General features: G+C 51.9%; 1 protein-coding gene across 1 annotated transcript in view; it reads left to right on the top strand.

The window, feature by feature from the left end:
- Vstm2l (V-set and transmembrane domain containing 2 like) overlaps window positions 1-15781 on the top strand; it is a 30165-nt gene that overhangs the window by 10527 nt on the left and 3857 nt on the right. The window contains exons 2-3 of the mRNA XM_041670586.1: window positions 11394-11563; window positions 12660-12710. Of these exons, the coding sequence (XP_041526520.1) occupies window positions 11394-11563; window positions 12660-12710 (221 nt within the window). The remainder of the gene's footprint in view (window positions 1-11393; window positions 11564-12659; window positions 12711-15781) is intronic.

Genomic DNA, 15781 nt, shown 5'->3' with positions numbered 1-15781 from the left:
TCCTCCTGCTGGCCCAGCCATTCCTCCCTGGGCCTCCCACACCTGCCTTCCTCTCCCTCCCTGTGGCCTGAGTGGGAGGAGGAGGCAGGAATTCCACTGGGGAAGCCTGATCAACTCCCACAATCCTGCAAGTGCCAGAATATTTTTGCTCTCCTTAAATCTCTCTAGATTTGTAATTCTACTGCCGTCTCCCTCGTCTCCCTCGATGTGTGATGGTGGCCTCGGGAAGCACTCTGCCTCAGCTGCTGGGTCACAGAACTGTGGATGAATGCATAGTGTCTGAGTGGCCTGGCAGGAAACACGAGCAGGTCTCTTCCTTCTTGCCTCAGTTTCCCCAGTGTAAGGAGAGGAGAGTGAGAAGGACTATTCTGGCTGTAGTGAGAATTCTTACTGCATTAAAGAAATACATGTAAGCTGGGTGTGGAGGCACACGCCTTTAGTCCCTGCACCTGGGAAACCGAGGCAGGTATAATTTTGTGGATTCAAGTCCATCCTAGTCTACAGAGAAAGTTCCAGACCAGCCAGGGCTACAAAGTGAGAACCTATTTCAAGCAAGCAAATAAACAAACAAGAAACACTTGTAGGGCTGGAGAGCTGGCTCAGCAGTTAAGAGCACTGACTGCTCTTCCAGAGGCCCCAGGTTCAATTTCCAGCACCCATATGGCAGCTTACAACTGTCTGTAACTCCAGTTCCAGGGGACCTGACACTCATAGAAAAACACCAAAGTACATAAAATAAAAATAAATAGGTTAAAAAAAAGAAACACCTGTAAGTGGGGACATAGCCGGGTTGCTAGAGTGCTTCCCTAGCACAGAGAAAGGCCCAGGTTTTATTCCCAGCACCATAGAACCGAGCATGGTGGCTCACATCTGCAACCAATCTCAGCACTTGGGAGGCAGAGGTAGGAGGGTCAAAAGTTCAAGGTCATCATCCTTGTCTTCATAGCAAGTTGAAGGTCAGCCTGGGTCACCTGAAACCCTCTCTTGGGAAGGAGGAAGGAAGGAAGAAAGAACAACAGACTGGTGAGAAGTCATGAGGGCCAATGAGATGGTTTAGTGGGTAAAGGTGCCAGGCCTGACCATCTGATCTCAACCCTTGAGACCCACGTGGTGGACAGAAGGAACCAACTCCCAAAAGTTGCCTTCTGACCACACATGGGCCATGGCACAAGCCCCACCCCAACTCTCTTACAAAGTAAAGCAAATAAAAATAGAAAAAAGCAAACAAACAAACAAACAAAAAGAACAAAATGCAATGAAACACCGCCACTACCTCAAAGCTACTGAGGTCAGTGAAGGAAGCCGGTCCTGGAAGACCACATCTTATCACGCAGGCATGCCTAGCACAGGCCAGTCCAGATGTGTAGCTGCCAGGGCTGCGGGAAGGTGGAGCCAGGAGTTGATCACTTGCTGGCCCAGGGCTTCCTTTGGTATGGTGTGACTGTGGGGGGGACCAGACGGATGTGAAGGTTGTACAATTTTGTGGGTCTCTTGGCAGCTCTTCCTTCTTCACTTTGGAGATAGTGAATTTTAAGTAACTTTCAGGTCAGTTGAACATAGCTAGGGTTGCTGGGCATGGCGTCACAAGCCTTTGATCTCAGCACTGGGGAAGGAGAAGGAAATAACTCTCCCGGTGGAAGCAGACACCTCATTAGCTAGTGATGGTATTATATCTCACAGCAACCTTTGGGGGGCAGCTGTTGTCATTGCTCCCATTTTATAGATAGAGATACAGAAAAACTGAGGCACAGCATCACTGGGCACCTAGCTAGGTATTCGAATCTGGTCTCTTTGTATTTGTATTGGCTGCGGTAACCTACACACATACACACACACACACACACACACACACACACACACACACACACCCCAGGGTGGGCAGAGACCCCACCTGGTTGAACATACTCAGGTCTAAACCTCATCAGTGAGTGATTCTACCAGAGATCAGTAGGTGCTGGGGACTCACCAGGTCCCATATACCAACAGCTTCTTTATCTTTGTTAATCCATTCCTCCTCAAAAGAAGTCTTTCAGCCAGTGAAGTAGGTAGGAACCAGAGCTCAGGGATAGTCACACCTGACCTGGGAGTCCTGGCTCCCCACCCTGACCCCTACTCTCCCTCCAGGTCCTCTTCCCACTGAGGCCAGTACTGCGACGACAGGGGCCGAGGTGCCCAGGACCAATGAGCTGAACTTGGCCTTGGGTCAGAAGGGATGGGAGACAGCCCCTGGGGCATTTATTCTTCCTGTGCTGGTGGGAAACTGGCTCCAACAGAGATAGACCTGCCTTGAGGATCCCCATTTCATCCCAAATTCATGAATTCCGTGTTCTGCTCCCTCCTGTGTCTGCTATGCTCACGCGCCTCTGGAGACAAGCCAACTCCTTGAGCAGCTGCTTCCCTGCTTGGAGAAGAACAGACCAGAGGGTCTCCTACCTTGTTTTCTGCCTCACTTGTTCCAAGCACCCCAAGTATCACCAAGTGGAGGGGACACAGTGTCGATGCTGTCCTGATGGCAGTGACAGGCCAAGGCGCAGGTCTGTGGCACAGCCCCAGCCAGGCCTCTGAGGTCTAAATGTAAATTGTGATGCTAACCAGTGAGATGGAAGCAGGCCAGAGACTGGGAGTGGCCACGGTTATCACACTTCAGTGGGACCTGTGCCTCAAGCCCTGTGGATGGAAAACACTGCCTATTTGTGGTACCACTCTGGATTTATCCCAAAAGCTCGCCTTGGCTCCTCTTCCCTTCACCCACCTCCCAGTGAGTGGAGCAAACTGGAGGCAGAGGCAGGAGCTCGTAGCAGCCTTGCTGGCTGGGATTTACGGATGCCGGCTGCTTCTGTGTTGATTTTTACAGTTTCCCCGCTATCGATGGCAAGCGATGCTGATTTTCCATTTATGGCAGTAATAAAAGTCTCCTTTTAAGCTGAATTTATTTAAGTAAAATGGGAAAGATGCTTTGAAAATAAATATTAAGTAAATAATAGCGCCGGTAGTACAAGCGCCCTGTGGAGAAATGAAGGCCGTCCTCAAAAGCTGGATGTAGGAGCCTGCCTATAACACGGGCCCTTGGATGCCCTATCCCCTCACCGTGCAGCCTTGGCAGCTTGACGCCCAAGCTTGTCCCCTCTGCTCAGAGCCTCCTCTGACTGTCCATGCTGATGCAGGCCTACTTTTCCTCAGGATCCTCCAGACCTCCTGCCTCTTTCCAGAGTTCCCACATACAGCATGACAAACCCAGAGGGGAGGGAGACACTCTACTTCATGGTCGGTGCAAACCGTGCATACCCTGAACAGCTGTGCACAGCACCCACTCCCAGTCTCAGCCTTTGTGCACACAGCAGGCCCTGGCGTGTATGTCTCTGTTCCCCTTCGGGCTCCTTGAAGGCCAGAGCCTTTCTGAGACAGAGCCGTTCCCCTGAGAAAAAGGGGTCAGAGAGGTGTTTCTCATTCCTCCTGCATGTTGACTGCATGCTCAGGCAACCATCTTCCCATGGGGGCATACAGCACCTTCCTTCAGCGCTGTGACCGGATTCCTCCCATCTGCCTCTCACAAGGGGCAGGCACACAGCTAAGTCGTCCTGGCCCGTCCGTTCCTTCTGAGACAGTCCCCGACTTTATACTGCTTCCCTCTCCTGCAGGCAATCTACCAGGCTGAGAGGGCACTGGAGGAATCTCCTCCTAGTCCAGGCCAAAGACAACTGCCCTGTTTCCAGGGAGGAGGGGCTGGGGCTGCCTGCAATTTCCTTTCAGGGAGGTTTTCCTCTCCTAAGCAGTGTGAAAGAATTATCTAAAGCGATCTGATCAATCAGGTCTAAAGAGCACCTATTCCCACCACCCCACCACCGCTCCGGGATCGGGGGTCGGGGGATACTGCTCTGGGCTAGGCACAGAGCTGGCTTCCTAGAATGACCCCCAAAATGTCACACTTCCTATGTTGAAAAAAGAGGGGGGGGCCTAGATAAAATGTCAGTTCTGGTGAAGACTTTCCCAGCCAGTCCTGGAGCTGTGAGCTGACCTTGTGCCTTTGGGCTCTGTGACCTCAGGCTCAGTCGCTCCCTCTCTGGGCACCCATACTCCATGGTGAAACAGCCTGATGGCAGTCTACCTCACCAGGCCTGGTGGAAGTGGGGTTTCTTGTACAAGAACTGGGGGTAAAATAGGTTTCCTGCCTTCTATGCTGCAGCAGGAGACTAGCCGTGATGGTTCTGGGCCCTCTGAACCTTGCTTTCTTGGGCAGCTTGAAAAGACTCAGTGTGGATTCATGCCAGGTTGCTATGACCAGTGTACTCCCAAACATGGCGGAGTTCACTGAGCCACCTGCTGTGTGCCTGGCACCATCCTGGCGCTGGGACGAAGCAGGCAACAGCCCGAAATGACTGCTTTTAGAAACTCGTGTGCCAGTTGGACGATGGAAACAGAGACAAATGGCAAGACTGCCAGCTAGTGAAGAGGTCAGGAAAGCTACGAGCATGGGGAGGGGACAGGACCAAAGACCTCCGGAGGAAGAAGTGCAGGGTCAGAGTGGGGGCGTGGTCCAGACAGAACTGTGAAGTGTTCACTTGGGTTTACTTGGGGCAGCTGCTGGATTTGGGGAAGCCACTGGGGGCTTTTTAAAGTGTAATAAAATACTCAGAACGCCAAGCGGTGGTGGCGCACGCCTTAAGTCCCAGCACTCGGAAGGCAGAGGCAGGCAGATCTCTGTGAGTTTGAGGCCAGCCTGGTCTACAAGAGCTAGTTCCAGGACAGGAACCAAAAGCTACGGAGAAACCCTATCTCAAAAAATCCAAAAATAAAAAAAAATAATAAATAAATAAAATAAAATACTCAGAGCACACACTTGCCGCACTGGCTGTTTTTAAGTGTGTAGCTGGACAAAGTGTGTGCAGTCTGCTGAGCTGTTGTCAGAACTGTCCAGAAGTGTTCTCAGTGCTCAGGCTCCGCCATGACAACAGCACCTTTCCTACTGAGCACAGCCCGCTGTGAACGCAGCTGCTCTGGGACCTCCGTAAGGGGGACCCTGGGCTGTCCTTAGAGAACCAACTACATACACACACACTGCACATATGCAAACACAGACACACTCACAGTACACATCACATACGTACACACACACCACACATACATACACACAGTGCACACTCACACGTACACATATACATACACCACATACCACACTACACACACACATACACACTACATACACATCCTATACCACACACACAACACACATACTAGACACCCACACACACATACACACACCCCACTCACACATACATACTCATATCACACACAACACACCCCTACAGACACATATATATATAATATGACATACATACACACATACACCATAGAGCACATACTCACACACCACACACACTCCAAACATTCACACATTCATATACCACATATACACACAGACCACAAACACAGCACACCCCCACACATACATACATATACCCACACAACACACACCACAGACCCACACACACATATACACATCACATTCCCCACACCATATACTCACACATACATGATATGACATACATACTTACACACCACAGATTACACACACACCACACACTCACACATGCATATACCACACACACACACATATACACAAGCAAGCACACCACACACATACATACCCAACAGAGCTCAGGTAGAGCAGAGAGACCCAGCACATCTCCACCACCACCCTGAATGCTGCCCCCACCCCACCAGGTGACATCTCTTACTGAGCCACCGGGCAACACTCGGCTCCAGACCCTCTAAGGATGATGCAAAGCCAGTAAAGCCCATCCCTGGGCTGGAAAAGAAAGGAACAGGTACCAGCTATGCAAGAGGAGCTAAAGAAAGTGTGTGTGTGTGCACGGGCGTGCACGTGCATGTGCACATGGTGTGTGTGTGTGTGTGTGTGTGTGTGTGTGTGTGTGTGTATGTGTGTGTGTGTGATGTGTATGTGTGATCTGGGCTCAGAGTAGCAGAGAGCCAGGCTGAGCTGCCCATTTGGGGGTAGATGAGTTCCCCAGGTGTACAAGAGACCAGTGACTTCTGGAAGGTGGACCTTTGGGGCAAAGAGGCCAGAATTGGTGAGTGAGGGGCCACAGGGCCCACCATGCATGGATATAGATGCTACATGGCCATGTGACCTCATGAGGTGTTGAGGACGCATCTCTAAAGAGTGAGAGGTGAGAGGTGAGGTTGCTGGGTGAAAACTGACTGTACACATGCTGCCTTGTGCCATTTTCTCAGCCGTCCCTGGATTCTCCCCTTTGTCAGCTAAAGAAACAGGCTTAGAGAGGCAACGGGCAGGCCCAGGTCACACAGTGAGGGCCAAGCTGACGAGACTGAAGGCTAAGTCAGAGCTATCTGGATGGACCAGGTCCAAGCTGGGAGAACCTGATGCTGAAGGACAGGACCGGCCCTCAGCTAGCTCCTACCTGCCAGGAGCCAAAGCCTGGCTCAGCCAGGCCTCAGCACCCGTTGCTGCAGCCGATGCCCGATAGGGCCTGGGGTTAATGAGTATATCGCTGCCCCAATTAACAGCAGAAAGGCAGCTGATGTCACGCTCAATCAAGTCCCTGTTCCTTCTACAGAATCCTAATTTGTGGACACTGGGTTTAATTGTCTTCCCTGAGTTTTCCTGAGAGTCAGCCAGGCAGCCACAGGCCCTGGAGCTGGAGAATACAAATACCCTTCCTCCAAAATCTATAATTACACCAGCCCTGGAGACACGCTGAGGCTTTGGGAGGCACCTGAGCTGGAAAGAATCTGAGGGTGGTTCAAGAAGAAAGGACTCATGTCTGAGATGCCCCTGGGAGGCAGAGGGCTGGGGGAAGAACTGGTCTGGGGGCTTGGAAGTGGGTGTTCAGAGATGGACTAGAGCAGGCTTCCCTTGTAAGTCTTCTAAAACTGGGTTCAGTCTAACCAGTGACTCACTCTGTGACCTTGGGCGAGATGCTTAACCTCCCTGAGTCCTCCCCCAACTTCATCTGAAAAGTGGGGACAATTATTAGGATGATAGACACCCTGCAGGGAGAATGGGAGCCTCCTCTGTGAAGCTCTCCCAGATTGCCCCCTTCCTGAGGCCAGAGCACAGCCTTAGGACACACACCATACTCTTCTCCCTGGAGTGTCCCTGGCACTCACCACGTCTGTGGAAAGACAAACTGGTGAGCAAGATGGGGAGACATTCTGAGGTGATGCAGAGGCAAGCTACAACTCCTGCCCAGTGCTCTCAGGGTCCCCCCCACACACTGGACCCACATGACTGCTTGGGGGGACAGGACGTGTGTTTAGGTGGCTGGCTGTGGACTGGGAACTACACCCCCTGATGCATGCGCAGAACCTGCTCTCCATTGTCTTTCAGTCACACTTCCCCCTTCCCTGGGAAGCTAGGTGAGGGGGTCCAGGGAGGACTCACCGCACCCCACCCCACTTTGGAGCCCCTGACAAGTCTGAGGGGGACCAGAGAAACCCTGGACCAGAGCCCCCGTGGGGAGGGGAGCTGGCAGCGATGGCCACAACAGTGGTCTTGTAGTCTTCCTTTGACCTCCCACCTCAAATCCCTGTCCACTCTGTGCTCTGTCTGTGCACTGGGGCTGAGGCCAGGGGACGCTGCCTCAGGGAAGTCTTCCCAATTGCCTCACGTGAGGCAAACTGTGTCTTTGTGTCCTGATGAAACAACACACACACACACACAACCCCCACACACTGCCCTCCAGGGCTGCAGACTGGCCAGCAGGGACCACTCCCACTTCTTTTTGGGATAGAGTCTCATGTATCCAAAGCTTGCTTTTGATGGAGGAAGGTCATTGGTTAAATAAAAAGAAACTGCTTGGCCCTCATTGGTTAGAAGATAGGTGGGAGGAGTAAACAGAACAGAATGCTGGGAGGAAGAGGAAGTGAGCTCAGACTCCACAGCTCTCCTCACTGAGGCCTCATGCATGCCAGGGCCTGCCCCCTTGTAAAAAGAGCTCTAAAAGCAAAAGGCGACAGACGTCAGAGTGTGGTGGCCAATCTTTAATCCCAGTTCTCGGGAGGCAGAAGCAGGAGGATCTTTGTGAGTACAAGGCCAGCCTGGTCTACAGAGCGAGTTTCAGGATGGCGAGGACTACATAGTGAGACCACCTGTCCCCCAAAGTCACCGAATCCCCTAAGAAGTATGTGGTGATGAGGAGTAGGAGTCTAGGGAGTCAGGCTGGTCTGGGTTCAAATTCCGAGGACTGTAGTATGGAGAAGGATTGCAGCTGGGGGGGGGGGGGGGGGACAGCTGCCCCCTCTAAATCACAAGGAGCTTATTGACTGCAAGACATCTACATAGCGGCCACCAAAGGTGGGGACTGTGACTGGCCCAACCTGAGCCATGCTCAGTTTTCCACTGCTTAGCACACACAAAAAGATGTAAAATGTCTCATTATTAACCAATTTTATCACATTTTGAAATAATATATTTTGGTTTAAGTAAAATATATTATTAAATTAATTTTAGCGGTTTTTTTTTTAATTTTCATGAAGAAATGGAGTTTCCCTTGTGACTTGACACCATTTAGTTCTTTCATGTAGGTTTCTGTTGGAAAGAGCTGTCTTAAACCATGACTGGGAATCCAGTGGAGAGGTGACCTGGGGTGGCCCCCATCCTGTGCTCTGGCCCACTCCAAGTCACAGGACAGGGCTATCCCAGGGACCCAAATATTGGGACCTGGTCTCACTGACCCTGGTTGCTGGGCTGCCCAGACCTCGTTCTGCCTTCTCTGAGCCTAGTGAGTGGAACCAGAGGCCCCAACCGAAGTAGCTGATGCTCTGGTGAGGGGATGGACAAAGGCTGTAGCCAAGAGAGGGGACAGACAGAGGCATGTCCCTTCCTTCCTCTTGGAGCCACACAGGTGATCCTCATCCTTATCAGCCACATATGGCTCCCCGAATCCCACCCTGGGGAGGAGGAGTGGTTCCAAGGCTGTATCTCAGGCCTGAGTGGCCTCCCCTTGCCTAGCTCCAGGATCTTACATTGCTCCATGAGAGGGCAAGCGGTGCCACGCGCTGGTCTTTGAGACTTGGCAGTGGCATGTGGTGAGGGTCACAGGCGAGCAACCCCACTGTCTCTCACATCCCTGGCTACCCAGATCCAGTGAAAGGGCCTGCATCCAGAGGATACTTGTTCTATGGCCCTACGGGCTTCTCGTGGTGGCAGGTTCTCCGTGACACCCTTGGATACTGCTCTACTTGGTAAATAAGACTGGGAAAGATTTGACCGCAAAGGCTGAGGCAGGATCATCAGGTATGGACCCTGGAGACGAAATTTCTAGCCACTAAGGAATACTACCAACCTCCCACTGTGAACCAGGACCTTTCTCCATTACTGATGATAGATAGATAGATAGATAGATAGATAGATAGATAGATAGATAGATAATAGATAGAGATAGATAGGGATAGATAGATAGATAGATAGGTAGATAGATAGATAGATAGATAGATAGATAGATAGATAGATATAGATAGGGATAGATAGATATGGATAGATAGATATGGATAGATAGGTAGATAGATAGATAGATAGATAGATAGATAGATAGATAGATAGATAGGCAGGCAGACAGATGACACAGGAATGGCTGTACCTCTTGGAAGGACAGATAACATGTTAGCTGTGCCACACAAGATAGTAACTATCCAAATGAGTCTATTTAAGTGAATTAAAATGAAATTTAAAATCCAGGTGCCTCGTCCACTTAGCAACATGTCACGAGTGATCACTATGTTAACTTACATACGTACAGACCATCTTCCCCTCATAGGAGCTTCAGCTCCTACCCTAGATGAGAAGATGCCTGAGAGGGTAGTGAGAAGAGGGGGATGGAGCGGTTTGTGCTGTGTTAAAATACCTCCAGCCGCTGTGTGAAAACAGGTTGTCTTCAGGGAAGCGTGAAGGAGTGGGACCAGTGTGTTAATGGTAGCTCAGCCCTGCGACAAGGAGCTGGGAGTTGGAGATTCTCTGGGCCTGAACCCACGGAGTTTTCAGAAGATCCAGTATAGGCTGTGAGGGTTGAGTCAGAAAGCCAAGAGTGGCTTGAGACTGTGGCCTGAGCACTCGGCACAGGCACTGGGCAAGTGTGGTCGGTACTATCCCTGCAGGAGCCTGGTTTCCTCCTGCCCTCAAAAACAAGGACAGCCCAGCTCTGGGGGTGGCCACATGTAAAGGTAGCTCCCAGCACCCCACACCATCTTTGAGATTCAAGCCATGTTCTTCATTGTCAAACAGGCCTTGTTTATGTATCCAGGGCTAGCCAGTCCTTCCACTCTGCAGAGAAAGGGACGCTTTTTTTCCCCCCATAAGAAGCTTTATAAACCTTGGCCTGGTAAGCTTGCTTTCAGCCCTGAGATGTTGCTGAAGTAAAGCTCCATATGGGTACCCTGCGTGGAGCAAAGACAGTCATCAAACCAATCGTATAAAGCGCCCATTGTCCTGTGGAGGGGAGAGGGGTCACTGCCCCTTGATTCAGGATGCCCCCTCTCCACTCGGGGCTCCCTTTTTACTGGGACAGGTTGTCTTCTGGGGCTAGGAATGTCTGTCCCTCTGAACTGGGCCTGGAGGACTGCATAGCCCAGGGCTGGGGCCTGATGGCCATCACGTGTCTGGGGTGACCTGCAGTTGCTAGGCATCTCCCATCTTCCTTCTGTGTGAGACAATCTCCTGAGAGGAGGAAGACATGCTAATTGCATCTCAGACAGTTTGGGGAGTAAGAGCCAGACATATGGACGGGAGGGGTGCGGGGTTTGTGAAGTGGGGGTACAGCATGGGGGTACTGCTGCTGGCTCCTGGAACTGGTTGTGCTGAGACTTGGTGGGAGCTGGACCCTGCAGGAATGCCAGGCGGGGTGGTTGTCTCTCTCCCCTGCTCCCTTCTCAAGCATATCTGGAGCAGGCAAGCTGGTGACCATTGAACAAAGAGTTGCTGGGGCTCACAAAGAGGTGACTCGGAGCTGAACTTTGATTGAGCCAGGCTGGTGGTGGAGAATATCCAGAGCTAAGGAAGCTGGGACAAGAGGCAGGAGCCCAGGGAGAGGGGAGGAGCCTAGCAGCCCCCCCCCCCCCAGGAGGGTCAGAGTGGTGTCTGGTGCACCCCAGGGGAAGTGGGGACCTTGAGGCTGGGTTTGAGTTTGGAAAATGGTGGGGGCAAGGCTCACAGGGCTGAGCACTGGGTAGGGTGAATGGAAGAATCTGGAAGGATTCAAATTGAAGCCTCCCTGCCTCCTGGCTCACTTGCTAGTCAGCCCTCCTCCATCACCCCTCTGCGCATGTCCTCTTGGGCTCTAGGACAGCGTCTTGCACACACAGCTGCCCTGGGGGTGGGCTCCTGTTTCTGAGCCCTCATCTGCCTGTTCCCCGAACAGCACTTTTCACAGAGACGCCCCATGACATGACAGCGCGGACAGGCGAGGATGTAGAGATGGCCTGCTCCTTCCGAGGCAGCGGCTCCCCATCCTACTCACTGGAGATCCAGTGGTGGTACCTGCGCAGCCACCGGGACTGGACTGACAAGCAGACTTGGGCCTCCAACCAGGTAAGACCTCAGGAGATGCTTCCATGGGGGACGCTGCAGGGGCCTGTGCCTGATGTCCCGGTCTTCAGCAACACTCTGCAGGCACTCCTTTCTTGATTTTTGGAATAACAAGTCCTCAGTATGTCAGCCTGCCTCCTGCACGCGTGGAAGAGCCCTGTGGCCAGAGGGGACCCTTAGGAGAGGAATTTGGGGTGCTTGGGGGCATTTCAGCCTGTTCTTGGTTATTTAGGGATAGAAGCCTCAGGACATGGCTAGGTATTTAACCGTATCTGCTACAAACCTAAGTTCAGGTTCAAACACACAGCGTAGCAACACACCCCCAGACAGGCACAGACTTCAGGGGCATGCCACCCACACTCTTCCCAATTTGTATGTGCACACAGACACACAGTCATTATAGCTAAACACCCTCCCGAGTCCAGACGCCTGGCTCTGTGGTCAGTGTCAAACATAAGCACCTCCTTTGTCCCCCCTTTGACTGCCCACTCCTGCATTGCAGTGGGCACAGAGCTGAGGGACCCCAGTTCCAAACCTCATGACTTTGTTTGTTTGTTTGTTTTTTAAGACAGGAATTCTCTGTAGCTTTGGAGCCTGTCCTGGAACTTGCTCTGTAGACCAGGTTGGCCTCAAACTACAGAGATCTGCCTGTCTCTGCCTCCCAAGTGCTGGGATTAAAGGCGTGTGCCACCACCACCTGGCTAGAATCTTATTTTTAATAAGATTTTTTTATTATTATTTTAGGTGCATGACTGAATGTATATATGTGTGCCATTTGAGTGAAAGTACCTGTGGAGACCAGTAGGGGGCACTGGATTCCTTGGAGCTGGGAATCCTCCGGAAGAACAGCAGTGTTCCTAACTGCTCAGTCATCTCTCCAGTCTTCATTTTCTTATTATCACTTTTCAATTTGACTAGAATGTATGTAAGTGTCTCTATGAACAGGGTGACATTTCCACAGCTGTACACACTATGCACAGATGAAATCCAGCATCCTTGACCACAATCCTAACTGTCTCCTGTCTCCATGCTGTTTCTCCCCCACGCCCACCCCTCACTAACACCTTGTCTCTGCTCTCTGTTCTCCTTCTCTGGACAGCTAAAAGCTTCTCAGCAGGAGGACTCGGGGAAGGACGCCACCAAAATAAGTGTGAGTTTTGATGCCTTTCCACAAATGGTCTAATGAAAGATGTAGCTGTAACAACAACAACAACAACAAAAAATTGTTTCAGTCCATTTCAGTAGGGAACTTGGGTAAGAAAATGGAAGAAGTGGGAGGGGGACTGGGAGGTGCCCCAGCTTGGTGGGGTTTTTTTGTTTGTTTTTCTGGGTCTTTTTCCAGAGATTTTTTCAAGTCCATTGAATGACGGGTAGGAAAAATGACAGGAGAGAGAAGACAAATCCTCCCCTGGCGGGCCAAGGCCAGGTATGCCTCGTGGTGTTCCATGCCTGACTCAACCCCATTTGTCACTCACTGGGAAGCTACAAGGTCTCAGGAGGCTGAGTGGGCTATTTTTTTGACCCGCCATGACTGATGCTGGAGCATCTCAGGGTCCCTGGGTGTGACTTCCAGGAGCAGGACTTCAGGACTTCTTAGGTATCCACTCACTTTTTTTGTGGCCACAGTGGGCAGACAGGGCCAAGCCTCTGTCCATTTTATGGCTTGGGGAGCTGAGGTTGGAGAGTACCAGAAATGTGGCTAGTGTGCTGAGCCTCTTCTGCCAAAACCCAGGGAGGCCAGGGACATCAGGGAGCTGGGATGTGACAGTTACTGTGGAGTCTGAGAGGCTAAAGCTCAGCCTGGAAGAGACAGGCACTGTCGAAAGAAGACCAGGGAGCAGGGACACTATTCTGGGCTTGCGTGTGGCCACAGGACAAGGCTGGGTTACTGGAGTTCAGCAACACACCCATGGTGCAGGCGCCCAAGTACAGTTATGAAAGTGTTGGGGCAGCCTTTCCAAAACCCCCGTTTTGGCTGAGTCTCCCACAGCTTCCTAGGGACTATTAGGGACCTCAGGTCCCCGGGGCAAGTTAGATACAGTACAAGGGGAGCTGTGCTCCTGAACCAGGGGTTGCAGCTGAGTGGCCCCCAGGACAAGTAAGGGCACTGTGGCCAGGATGCCAGAGAGGAGGCTCCTTCAGCCACTCAGGGGAGGAGCTAGCAAGTGAGATACCAGATGGGATTGCAGCATTCCTGGTACCTTCTGCAGGGCAGGGGAATTGCAGCTGTTCACAGTTTAAGGCAGCCACCCCTGCTCTCCTGCCCTCAGTCAAGGGCATGCTCCTATTTCATGCCCCATTTCTTGCCTCTTACACCCCTCAGACCCTCAGACAGAGGCCTCCAGATGTATCAACACACCCCCTTCGAGGACACACCCTCTGCCTTGATTGTGTCCCATTTCATGAGAGGCTTTGGGCTCCGGCAAAGAAAGAATTATCTAATTGATTGAGAGGATTATAATTCCAGGCTGCTAGCCTCATGAGAGGGGAACATAATGCTAATTAGTTAAATAAAATAAATGTTCTCTGTGGGAGTGGGAAGTCACCCCTAGTCCATCCCCATAATCCTCATACCAGCTGGGGCTTCCGGGTCTGGTACCGAGCCCAGCCTTTTACACAGGCATGCAAGCCAGTGTCCCTAAATACACAGGCAGGACAGACCACACCCAAAGGGAGATCCACAGCCTGGGTTCCTAAGGTCTTAGGAAATGATACAAACTTTTCTTCTAGGCCTTCGAGGCTCTATGACTCTTCTTCCATGCACAGGCTCACCACTATGTGAGCTACAGGCCAGGCAGTGCTGAGGCCTGTGGGAGACTTGGCTCCAGTAGGTAGTGGGGGACACTTGGGAACCTGTGGAACCTGCTGAGGAGCCCTACAGAGGGTTTGGCTGTACTCACGGGATCCTGAGCATACAATGGGGTTGGCACTTAGTGTACCAGCAGCTGAGCTGTGGCTCTGGCTTTGCCTCCTCTCTGTCTCTGTTTCTGGAAGCAGATGATATAAGAAAACACTAGAAACTTTGTGCTGAGGGACCCAGTACTTACTTGAGGGCTACAGATCCCCAGGCTGCCATTCTGCAAAGTTTAGGGTACCTGCATTGCCGGCCATGTTTGAGTTCTGGGAGGGTTGCTGTAATCTAGCTAATGCTTTCTGCATTAGGAGTTAAATTAATCCCGCACTAGTCTCACAGGTAAAGATGGGGCTGAATTCCTGACATAAGAAGTTCCCCCATGGGGCAGAAAACATGGCTCAGTGGTAAATGTGCTTGCCCCCAAGCCTAATTGAATGACCTGAATTTGATCCCTGCGAGCCATACAGTAGGAGAAAACCAAACCCCATGTCATCCTCTGACCATACAAGTCAGAACACAGGACAAGCATATACCCATACATCCATGCACTCACAAAAACTAGTTTATGAAAAACGTTCCCCCTTCCCTGGGCCTGTCAGGTGATGGCTGCAGTCACAGTGGGCAAGAAATGCTTCCAAAAGGGCACAGTCACTTGTGCCCAATCCCCAGGACCAAGTGGAAAATGGGCATGTATCCACTACTCCCAAGGGATAAAAGGGAAGATGACATCTGCCACCACCACAGGAGGAGAATGACTGGTCTCTGAGAGCCTGTGCAGGGGCAGGGGGTGAGCTAACACAAGCTAAGGGATCCATGGAGGACAGGGCTAAGGCCTCCAGGGCCCTCTGTGCTGGGCCAGCTGAGAGTGGGCAGAGCAAGTAGAATGGGGCTGGGGGCCTTTGGGAAGATATGGAGAAGGTTCCATTGAGGACCTAGGACTGGCAGAGTCAGGGGCTGCCCTCGCTCCTGCAGATGGTGGGGTCTCACATGCCCAGGTGACCACAGTAGGACCAACTGGAGGTCCTCAGATGCACAGGGTCCCAGAGCTGGGCTTTGAATCCGCGCAGGGGTGGTGAAGCGGCAGAGTCTGGCCCTGGTTAGACCAGCCTACCACTCCCTCCCCAAGAACCTCCCAGGTCTCCCCTGGGAGCCCTGCAGAGGCAAAGGTCACTCTATGGGCGCAGATGGCTTGCCTGCCCTTTCCTCCTGGCCTAGCTGGGAGGACAGAGCCTGGGGTGTATGCTGTGGCCAGCAGGAGGCTGGCGCTCAGAGCCGGCCTAGCCAGGCGCTTTCGGCGTGATTAGGTGCTTAATCGCTGAGGCCTGTCGATGCTGGGCTGTGATTATGATTTACAGCCAAGCTGCCCT

This window comes from Microtus oregoni, unplaced genomic scaffold (assembly GCF_018167655.1).
Source record: "Microtus oregoni isolate MIOR12 unplaced genomic scaffold, Mior012 000020F_ref0000438, whole genome shotgun sequence".
Taxonomy (NCBI): Eukaryota; Metazoa; Chordata; class Mammalia; order Rodentia; family Cricetidae; genus Microtus; species Microtus oregoni.
Note: the sequence above shows the minus strand (reverse complement) of the source record. Positions and strands in the feature narration are given on the sequence as shown.